Raw genomic sequence first — 12,084 nt, forward strand, 5'->3', positions numbered from 1 at the left:
TTATTAATAATAGGTCACTAGTATTTTATTTCTTAAAATATATTTCTGCTTTGCATCGGTCCCTACCTCGCTGCTTCCCAAAACGTTTTTCAACCCAGAACAACAATTTCAAGCACCTATTGTAATACACTCCTCACATTAATTAAAGGATCACCTCTAGGAGCCCGAAAATAGGGGCAAGTTCACATGGTCATAACTCCGGTAAAAATAGTCGTATCGATATTTTGAATATATGGTTTGAAAGCATGGAATCTCTACTTTCAGCTGTTTTTCCCAAATTTTAGGTGCATTGCGTTTCGGCAAAGTTATAGCAATATAAAAAGCACTTGGTCAATTTTAAAAATTTTCTTCACCTTTGCGATGTTCCACGGGGAATATGATTTTTTTTTACACAAATTCCATTACACCAGTCGAAAGCGGCTACTTTCCTATGTAAGAAAAGAGTAACAAATTTCTTGTGCGATTTTTTTTGGCCGAATTATTCAACTTTGAAGTAAAACCCGTCTTTTTTACTTTAATTGTTTCTAGTAAGCGAACGAATCATCATAGAACGTTTATGAAAAAAAAACCAGAAAGATTAGTCTTTTCTCTTTAAGACGCATCTTCGACTTTTGCGATTCGGTTAAAATTTCGGCCTCTGATATCCTTTCCCAAATATGCTAAAAAAGCACAAATTCCATTTTCTGTTCATCTCGCTGTATCTTCGCGACAGATGATCGGAACATCAATGTCTTAAGTTCATTTTAAAGCGGAGAGTCTGCCGATTCATTTGAGTGCCACCGGAACCCGCTGCGATAATTTATCTTACCTGTGGCCTTTAAGTTCGAATTTACCGTATCGGAAAAATAAGACTACAAAATGTGTCGCACTGTCAGTCGTCCCCACGGAAGCGAGCGCTGTTGTTCGTATCCCCACCCGTCGACATAAGTGACGATAGCAACCGGAAGCGAGCCGAGTTACGCCGACGCTACCGAAGGTTTCCGTGTGTGCACACACTTATGACACATACCTCCACGCGATATGCCATCGGTGGTGCCAATGCCGGCAGTAGGGCACCCACGCGCCCGCTGAAGCCACCGCTTAAGTTGTTCCGAAACAGTAAATTCGAACTTAAAGGCCGCAGGTAAGATAAATTATCGCAGCGAGTTGCGGTGGCACTCAAATGAATCGGCAGACTCTCCGCTTAAAAATGAACTTAAGGGGGTAGACACGTCACGTGACCTGGCCGATTCGGCAGATCGGTATTACAGAATTTTTTCTGCACAGAAATGGTAATACCGATAGATCCACGATTTCCCGGTGAACGCGAGAGGGAGCTAGTAGTATTACAAGGCGGGTTCTAATTCAAATTTGAGTTTCAAGGTCGGTTATCGACCTTGAAACTCAAATTTGAATTAGAAAATTTGTTTTTTGCCGGCGGGCTGGCGGCGGATGACGTCATAGCGATGGCGGAGTGGTGGGGGTATAGCGCGAGGAGCAGATAGATATCGATATCGAACCGATCTCGGACCGATACACCGAAGTGCATCGAGGAGGAGGAGGAACCGCGGGTGAAGGTGCTACTCTGGAGCGTGGTACAGACTGTCGGTACGGAAGGAAATATTAATTTTATGATATTAATATAAATGAAAAAACTTCTCGGGGCGACGAGGCTCGAACCCAAGACCTCCGCGGTACGAGTCAGCCGCCTAACCAACTCCCCCAAACGCCGTCTCTGACATTAGTCTTTTCCGAATGGTACATATAGCGAAATCAATGGAGCGTCACATATGTGACACACACACACACACACACACACACACACACACGCGCGCGCGCGCGCGCGCGCACGCACGCACACACACACACCATGAGCCGTTGCCAAACGTCGGCGTATAATAATAATTTATTTTTATTGTATCAGAAATTGTTTCGGACGATGTCGGGATCGCACGTCAAAACCCCCTCCTATGATGAAATCGAGAAATGCATAGCTTTGCAAAGTAGGATGCCTTTGTTCTGCGCCATCTTCATCACAGGCCACCTGCATTTTCGCTGACCATCCTCCTCCATGTACTTATCTTCTTCTTCACTGACCATCCTCAGAATGCACTTATCATGTTCTTCGAATTCTTCTCCCTTCTTCTTTGGACACATCATTCGACTAGACCATACCACTCTGATCACGTATTGAACATCTATCGTACCACTTTCAACGTCTACCGTACCACTCTGAACGTGTATCGAACGTGTATTGGACCACTTTCAACGTCTATCGCACCCCTCTGAACGTGTATTAAACGTGTATTGGGCCACTTTCAACGTCTATCGTACCACTTTGAACATCTATCGTACCACTTTGAACATCTATCGAACGTCTATCATACCACTTTGAACATCTATCATACCACTCTGAACATCAATCGAACGTCTATCAGACCACTTGAACATCTATCGAACGTCTATCATACCGCGTTGATCATGAATCGTACTACTTCTACATAATAATTACAACTATCGTCTTAATCTAGCGTACATGCAGAAGGTTGGAGGTTGAGGAGGGTGAAGAAAAAACAATTATACATTAAAAATTGATTATATTTTATTTGTGTATTTCCCTCTGGCGTTTAGACCACCAGTTGAATATTTTAAATACATTTTGCATGGCACAGTGCTTTGCGTGTCTGCCACATCGCAGAGTATTAACTACGTTTAGCTTATTTAGGGATTTGATATCCTCGTAGTCAATGTCTAGCGTCTCGATGATCACGTCCGCTCTCGTATTTTCATCGAGGAAATCCACGAGCCAATCGCGTTTCTGCAGCCCTTTAACATATACGACATGGGGTGTGTCATCTTCCTCGTCGATCGCATCGGCTACAGCTTTCATAATTAGCTGTTTAGCCATACTGTACGGAACGTCTCCATCTTCCCAACGTAGACCATGATGTTTTGCCACCAACCACCGGATGCTCGATTTGTCGGATTTTGTAAGAAGGTATTGTTGCATCGAACTCCCAAAAATATAGTGCGAGAGAATTGTTCCATTTCGTAGGATAGCCACTTCCTTCGCGACAAATCTTCCATCGACGATGAACCCTTGCAGGTCAACGAATGTTGGTACGACCATTATCGATACAATTTAGAGGTTCATTCGCTTCCAAGACAGACTGGAGAATGCTGTATTTCTCGTAAAGCATCTCGATTTTCACGATGAAATTTTGTATGAATTTGGTACAGAAGAGGGCGGGCAAGTAGCGCAGTAATTTAATTGATTTTGCGCACCACATTTGTCAGCGGATTGTATTCAACTACCCGATCGTGCAGAATCAGACAGTAGGCCGTAGTATTTGCAGGTACGTTTTCTTTACAATCAAATTCTATGCGCACGTCCACGGTGCTATTCTTGATCGACTCATTTTGTCGCGAGCAATCAATCACCACGAGGGGGCCAAATTGCAAAAATTGGGCCACGGTGAATTAGACTTCGTTGCAACTATGTCCGTAATATGATTTACGAAAATGCGTATACATGTTAAATAAGATGGCGTGCCTATTCTTGTCAAAGTCGATGTACATGTCATCGTACGGGTAAAATTCCGAGTTGAGAAAAAGTTTTACATTGGTCAATTTGCAGTGGTCGAATCGAGTAACATCTTCAGTCATCACATTCTTTCGAGCAGTCTGTAGACCAAAGATAATGTATCGCGGCTTCTCCAACTGTGCAGCTGCCTTCACGGCCCACGAATGCTTGGTCGTGCTCTGTAAGAGAGGATACTCGTACAAATCCCACGAGCGAAATCTAATGCTCAGGTTTTGTCCACTTTCCAAAGCATGTAGCAACGACAGCTTATTAACGTCGTTCAGCGTCACGTGAGGCATCCGCCATTGCACTTTAAGTAATTCAATTTCTGGTTCCAACGTCGGCGATCCTATTAGAGAATTGTTATCGTTGCGCGATCGTATTAAAATCAATTCGTGACGTGCATTAATAACCATGCGTTTGTAGTCCTCGCAAAATCCCAACAAATATTTAAGCGGGATGCAAAAATTGAAATGATTTTTCACTATTAGCTCATCGTGCCGTTTCAAGCCCCATCCCGCATTCTCCACATTTTGGCTTCATCAGATGTCATCGATACATAGTTTTTAAGCGTGCTAGTTACTCCAACGTTTCTGTTGCGATCAATCTCCACACCATTCAGTTCGTATCGAATCTCATCAAATATGAATGCCATGCAATTATTTCCCAACATCACCGTTGATACATCATTCGGCTTACTTATCGTCAATTTGCCCTCCAGGTAGAGGAAACTTTCACACGGTAATGTGTATAAATCCTGTTGCTGTATAGGTGTTCTTATCTCATCGCTGTATCCAAACGTCGTGTTGACGCAAAGGTTGTATGTGTGAGTCTCAAGCTTGACGATGCGATCATCAAACGTCGGCTTCGCGCCAATGCTTAGAATGTCGGTCATTTTTCAACTTAATTGCGTACAATGAATCCCAGCGATTTCAAAAATGCAATGTTCGCAGCACTGAGCCTCTTCTTTTTAGCGTAATCAGAGCTGTTGCAGTTGTTATTGTTGTTCTTGTTGCTGTTGTTGTTGCAAACAATTTCGTTTGGAAGAAACGTGTTTCTGGAGTCGTTCAACACAAGCATCTCATTCGACCGCACCACATGTATTATCATCGACGTCGTCGTACGTGCAGTCTGATGGTAATCTCTTCACCTCGAAAATCAAGCAACCGTCCGTCTTGATCCACAACGCGTATCGTTAGATCCGAAATGACCTGTGCGGTGATTGGAAGGTAAATGATCTGCGCGGGCGTTTCCGATATCTTATATCCCGGCGGTACTCTGGGAGAAAATTCATGTATGGTATGTACGCGCTTCCCATTGCTGTACGCACCAGTGGTCACGCTACATTGTACGCGAATAATGTTCACATTCATGATATTAATCGGATCGTCCGATTCGTGCCACTGTCCCGGTTCTAATACGCGATTCGTCGAGAATCCCAGTAACGATCCAATGTTATTGGGCTTCGTAAAATCTACAATGAACGAGCAGTACAGCTCACTTTTCATGGTGTTGTTGTTGGGGCGCAACACTATAGGATACTCATCGTTGTCGTTGCCATCGTTGGCATTGGTGCCATCGAGTTTTCGAGGATACCGCTCGAGTAATCGCTGTTTCAAATACTTGGCAATGGCGTCTAATTCGTATGAACCGTGGGGAATCGTAATGTATTCATGGCTGGTGTCGACGCTGCTGTTGGTCTCATAGTTTGTGGTGAAGTAGAATTTATCGTTGCTCGAGTCGATGTTGGGTATTGTATGGTAAGTTTCAAGGGTTGTTAGGCCAAGCTCGTAATCATCGTCGCTCAAATCTATGGGTGGAAAGTAGCTCACCGCGAGGGTGCTACTCTTGCCGGTTAGAGTGAATGTTAACGACATATTCCAAGCTGTACGACTGGACCCGTACTGAATCAAAGTGGTGAGAAGTCAATCCTTAAATTTGCAGCCAATCGTTTGTAGAAAGCGTAGACATAGTTGGCCACAATTGCTCTGATTGTACTCCTGATAAGGCGCGTGATTGTATTCGATTTTCACGATATCTTTATCCAGATATTGTACCAATTCCTTAGGCGGTCGAAGATTGCCAAAGCTGTCGAAGTATACAGCTCGACGCCCCCTCTTCGCATACGCCACCCAATGAGTCCCCGGTCCCTCGACATTATCCAAATTCACGATACCGCTCTCGTTTCGACGTACTCCTTCAACAGGTAGTGCATTACGCAAAAAACACCTCTAAAATATGGAATACGCATACGTTTTGCCAACTCCCCCAATTGCGCATCTGTAGTTACGCCCTCGGGCATTTTTATTGTCTTTTCGGCTTTTTTTTGTTTCGATATTCCCTGTCCGCGCTTGTATGGTGCGAGATAAAGTCCGCGACCTTCCATGGTGCGATTATGACGCTGCATTTCCTGCAGCTGATGTTGCGCCGTCTTATTATCGTTTACCGCCTTGGCGATCCCCGCTGCTCCACCGGCTAATGATCCGAGAACACCTAGCAGCGGGAGAAGTGGTAATATGCCACCTCGTTTTGCCACCGGAAGAATCCGCTTTTGCGATGCTCTCCTTACAGTTCTTTTGCGGGTTTTTATTTTCATCCCCATTCCGATTTTCTTCTTAGCTTTCATAGGTACCCAAACAGCTGTAGCAGCACCTCTTTCACCCAGAGTCGAGTCTCTCGCAACGATGCGTTTTCGCGCTTTGTCAGCACGAACCTTATCTGCCACGTGCCTCTCACCGAGGTCGTTGCTACGCGAATATGCAATATCGTGTTCGCGACACGCTGCGTCCAACGGATTGATGCCTCGATCGCCTCTAGCCAATCGTTTTGCCAGATGAGTTCCTGGACCACAAAACTGATATCCCGGAATATGTAATTCGATAGGTAACGCGTTTATCGCCCGATTTAACAGACCACAACCTTTCTTTACTCTCTTCGGCGACATTCGCTGCAGTTTTTAATCAATGGTGCTGGACCGTCGATATGCGTTCGCGGCCAAGGGCGATTATAATGTTCCAAGCACCGACGATACTGCTGAACCTCAGAATCGGCTTTTATATGCTCGGGGAGTCTGTCCCACAACTGATCGATGTGTCTGCCAAACTCTCGCAGTAGAATAATCTTTGGTATATATTTCAACTGCTCAGCGGTTAGGTCTCGAATATCACAATTATCCGACAGGATCAGAAGCATTTTGAATAATGAGCTGTTTTGCTTCGGCGCGAGCCTATAAATAGAGCGCACCACAGCTTCGACGTATCAAAATCATTTTTCGCAGTTCACGGAGAGGATACGATTCGTGCGACAACCTGTGGCGATACGCGTGACTAATTTTGACGATAAATCGCAAAAGATGTCTCAAAAAACGAGACGCAGACACGGTAGCATGCTACCAAACACTATACGCTGCCTCATTTGTGGCCCATCAAATTGTGGAAAGACCAACGTGCTGGTCAGCTTGTTGGAAAGTCCTCACGGCGTGTGCTTCGAGAACGTGTACGTGTATTCCAAGTCGTTGTAACAGCCAAAATATAAGTATTTGGAGAATTTATTGACTCCGATAGATGAAATTGGCTACTTTACGTTTTCGAATAACAGTGACGTCATCCCACCGAGCGAATAGCTTTCGAATTCCATTTTTATCTGTGATGACGTGGCATGCGACAAGCAAGATACGATAAGGGAATACTTTGCAATGGGGCGCCACTCGAACGCTGACTGCTTCTATCTCTCTCAGACGTATGCAAAGATTCCCAAACATCTTATACGCGACAATGCGAATCTGTTGATATTGTTTAAGCAGGATGATACCAACTTGAAACATGTGTACAACGATCATGTAAACACTGATATGTCTTACGAGGATTTCTGCGCTTTGTGTCGTAATTGTTGGCAGCGGGAGTATGGTTTCATGGTGATAGATAAAGATAGCGCGATGTCCAATGGACGTTATAGAAAGGGATTTAACGAGTTTGCGGTACCGTGAGATGCTCAATCGTCGTCAACACGTCGGTGGGAAAGCAACGTCTGCGATACAATGATGATTAGTAGTCAGGAGATTAAGGATCGTGAGAGAATAGCGATGGAAATTGCAAAAACCAGCGAATCCATTCGCAGGAAACATCAGTCTTTGAAGACTGACAAGATGGATGAAGATATCGCGCTGGAAAGATACTTTAAACCTATTACCGAGCCCTTGAAACATATTGTGGAAAATACTGCTGAGATAGAAGCTGACATATCACCTGCGACGAGTATGAGCATTGAAACATTAACGCCTAAAACAAAAATCCGGCCGAAATGGAACGCATCGCGTAAAAGAAATAGTAAACAGTCATACATGTCATTGGAAAATTCGCTCGTAACCTCCACACCAGTTCAATCGAAGTGGAAACGGTTGAATGTCACATCAAACGATTCCACGGTTCCTCCTGCGTCAATAAATACATTTCCAGATGTACAGTCGCTCACAACCAATGATGACGAAGACGTGTATGAAACTTCTGCCGATGAGTCGCTTGCAGCATCTATTAGAGAGCAACTCCAAACATCCGAGGGGCAAGAAACGTTTCGCAACCATTTCGGTCCGCTGGGACAAAAATACATGAGCGCAATTCTAAGTGGTGATAGGGATACGACCATAGATTATGTGTACGGTGTACACTTTGGTGGTAGTGGAATGATGCTGGGGGATAAGGCTATCAATATGGACAAGGATGATAATATAATCATAGACGGTATAAGATATGGAGGAACGCCCGGTCTGTACGAACTGATTTTCAAGAGAATTCCCGATGATGCTATATACACAGATGCTGATAAACAAAAATACAAAAGTATACTGCTGATGACGAATGCTCACAGACGTGGCCATAGCGCACAAAACCCCATATTGGGTATCAAGGGATACAAGTACAAACATGTAATTGCGCCACTACTACCCCGTGTATTGACCAGTAAAGCGGGGAAAAGGTCTAAGGACACCGCGAGTCATGGTGGTAAACGATAACAAGATCGATTATGTGCACTGGGATGATCCCAACGAGCTGGTGGATCGATTGCGTTTGCTGGAAGCGTCGCGTCAGGCGGGTAACAACTCGCACGACAACGAAATTCTATCGATTATCGAGGAACTCCGCGAGGCAGGCCTCATTATAAATTAAACCACACGCCGATGAAGTGCACTGTATGCGTCGAGATGTCGATCAACAAATTTGGGGTATCGTTAGAGAAGAGTGGAGCAGCTACAATGGACTATTACAAATGGAACGGCATGCTTCGAATTTATATGCGTGATAACGCTCTTTGCGTGACCGGTGCCGACTTTGATGCAAAATCGCGCAAGATACGACGCATAGCTCAGCCGGTGGCCGACACAGATGCCGTTAATAAATTATATGTGGAAAAGAGCATTAAACTTTTGAGAGAGCAGCAGGAAGAATTAGAGATGAAGCTGGTCGCGTTTCAGAGAGATATGCTGACGTTGCAAAACAGCGTTCAAAAGATATCGCAAGCACTGAATCCTATCCCGCAGCAACAATGCGAAGGAGAATCATGCGAGACGGTTGAACTTGTCCAGAATTTCCTTGGGGCGGTGGAGAGCACATAATGCACGTACACGATAATTATCACATCATTCGTGACAAAGATACATCTGCGATCAAACATGCAGCCATTATCGAAATCCATGAGTGAAGAAAACCATGGCCACAAGAAGCTACAACTTGTGGAGGAATTGCACGCTCCAGCTCGAAGACATTTTCCTCGGAGGCGCATCATAGTGCGTGGATACGACGATCTGTGGCAAGCTGACATTGTAGAAATGCATCCATATTCGCGATTCAACCAGGGTCACCACTACATACTCACCATCATCGATGTGTTGAGCAAGTATGCATGGGCGTTGCCGCTCAAGACTAAAAGTGGCGCTGTGACTAAAGCGTTTGCAAAGATATTTAGAGATCGATATTCGAAAAATTTGCAAACCGATCAAGGAAAAGAATTTTACAACACCGATGTGCAGAAACTCTTGAAAAAGCACGACATTAATCATTATTCAACGTATTCGGTGATGAAGGCCTCCGTCGTAGAACGTTTCAATCGAACTTTGAAGAACAATATGTGGAAACTGTTTACGCTGAATGGAACCTATAGATGGACCGATTCGCTATCGCGTCTACTTGCAGAATCTAACGCGCGAAAACATAGAACCATCGGAATGCGTCCTTGCGATGTTACCCCTGTGATCGCCGACAAGCTGCTAGCCACCGTATACAGCAACATAAAGATCGCTGCTCCAGCGAGATTCGAGTTGGGTGAGTTTGTGCGCGAGAGTAAATTTAAAACCATCTTCGATAAAGGTTATAAGCCGAATTAGACAACGGAGGTGTTCGAGATAGCCAAAGTACAGACAACTAATCCCGCGACGTATCTGCTCGTCGATTCCTGTGGAAAACCCGTTGCCGGAGGATTCTATGAACACGAGCTGCAACGCGTCACCGATCCTGATGTGTATCTAGTGGAAAAAGTGCTGCGTAGAAAGGGGGATAAGGTATATGTCAAGTGGCTGGGGTTTGATAAATCGCACAATTCATGGATAAATAAAAATAATGTATTGTAAAATAATAATAATACATGATTCAATAAAATACAATGATATATATGTGTGAGCAATTTTATTTTACATAATTCCACTATTTTATAAGAACGAGATAATAAATATAATAATTTCTATACATGTGCAAAGAATTTTATTTTATTTTTATGCAATAATTCCGCTATTTATAAGAACGAGTTAATAAATACAATAATTTTTTATTTTACAATGGTATTCTATAATGTCCCCAGGGCAGCGTGTCAGTTGAATCGGGTACGATATACCGCTTGTCGTCGTATGAACTTAGAGCGATTTTGGATTCCGAAATTGTGTACACTTTGTGCAATTTCGACCGCATGCATGATTGCCTGCGAACCATTTCGATCTCCTTTTGCAAACACTGCGCGTAGTCGTCGAAAGTTATCGTTCTGGCTATGACGTTGGTCTTGACGCCTTTCGCCTTTTTCGTAACTTTTTTGCCATCTACGCGGAGTGCATACATTTTCGCTCTAAGACCTACGAATTCGGTCAATATCATCCCATTATTTTCGTCCTTCATCAGCCCCGGAACCTTCTTATTTAAGCGGGACATATTATATGGATTGTCAGTAGCATAATCGCTTGCGTCGAATCTATTGATATTGCGTTTCATGGACTCGTAGATATCATCGCATCGAATGTGATAGATGAGGCTGTCTGTGTCTGTGTATAGAATTTTACATTTTTGACCATGCAGTGGAGACATGTACTCGTGATGAAATTCGTACAAACAAATTTTTTATATGTCTAGAATGCACATACCCACGTATATCGGTTTGTTGAATTTCACCTCGAGTTTTCGCAATTCAACAGCTATTAAATTTTCCGAAAAAACACTTCTGCTGTGGAAATTCGGTTTCGCGATCAGTGCCTCCGCACCATATCGCCCTTCCAGTGTGTTAAAAGTTTTACATCTACATGATTTCGCACATTTTCCATAGTTTTGCCAAATACCGCGTTGTTCATCAATTTGTACAATTTTTTTTCAAAGTCGTTTGTCGCGCATGTTCTAAACCGTGTATTGAGTTCGATGTAATCGCGGAGCCAGGGAGATTGAGCGAATTAAAGCGCGCGGTGTATCTTTGTAATACGAAGACCGTGACTCGTGCACTGCTGCAGGTTGCGATAATGGATAACGTAACGCTGCTTATCATATAATGTTGCGAGTAGCTTGTCCTGTCTGCTGCCAGGTGGTTTGGCACGCGTCGGGCAGAACGGTAGATAGGCGTGAGCGTCGTGCAGACGTTGCGGATATTTCAGATCTACCTCGAGAATGTATCCCGTGGGCGAATCGACAGCGATCGAAGACACGTCAAAATTTGCGACATCTTCGACCCATTGAAATTTGGCGTATGGTAAGGGCTGGCACATTGCCCATCCGTACAAATTGTTCACGTCAAAGTACATCAAGTACGATGACTGTTCCGATGCGTCGTAAGATGGCATGTACTTGTTATTGGCTTGTGCGTATCTTCCGGGACATTGGCTTAAACCGCCACGTATACCGCGTTCGATAAACATGACCATATCAACGTCTGTGAGCAATTCGAACGTAATTTTGGTATGTTTTAGCATGGCATCCCACGTAAAGCCAGATAGAGTATAATAATGCGCGGAATCTAATCCATAACTCTTGATACAACTTTCACGAAAATTTTCAAAAATATCTGCCAATAACAAGACATCTGTTTTCAAATACAAATCGCTGTATTCGCCCAAGGTTCTAATCCCGAAACGCTGCCAGACAGTCTCGGCGTGTGCGTAATCGCTCTCGGATACAGTCTCACCCGTTAACGAACTGTAGAATGATTCGCGCGGTGGTAAGCATGGATCCTGCAGCTTGTTCGCGCAATCAAGGTATTCGTACGGAAATACACCCTTTCGCGTC

General features: G+C 44.0%; 1 protein-coding gene across 1 annotated transcript; it reads right to left on the minus strand.

The window, feature by feature from the left end:
• Positions 1 to 10,319: 10,319 nt before the first annotated feature.
• Positions 10,320 to 11,077, minus strand: LOC143374503 (uncharacterized). Its single transcript, XM_076822660.1, has one exon. The coding sequence runs from the start codon at positions 10,900 to 10,902 to the stop codon at positions 10,381 to 10,383; it is 522 nt and encodes a 173-aa protein (XP_076678775.1). The 5' UTR covers positions 10,903 to 11,077; the 3' UTR covers positions 10,320 to 10,380.
• Between the last annotated feature and the right edge of the window lie 1,007 nt (positions 11,078 to 12,084).

This window comes from Andrena cerasifolii, chromosome 11 (genome assembly GCF_050908995.1).
Source record: "Andrena cerasifolii isolate SP2316 chromosome 11, iyAndCera1_principal, whole genome shotgun sequence".
NCBI lineage: Eukaryota > Metazoa > Arthropoda > Insecta > Hymenoptera > Andrenidae > Andrena > Andrena cerasifolii.

Excerpts from the sequence above, each read along its gene's own strand:
- LOC143374503 (XM_076822660.1), bottom strand. The coding sequence starts at position 10,902 with ATGTCTCCACTGCATGGTCAAAAATGTAAAATTCTATACACAGACACA.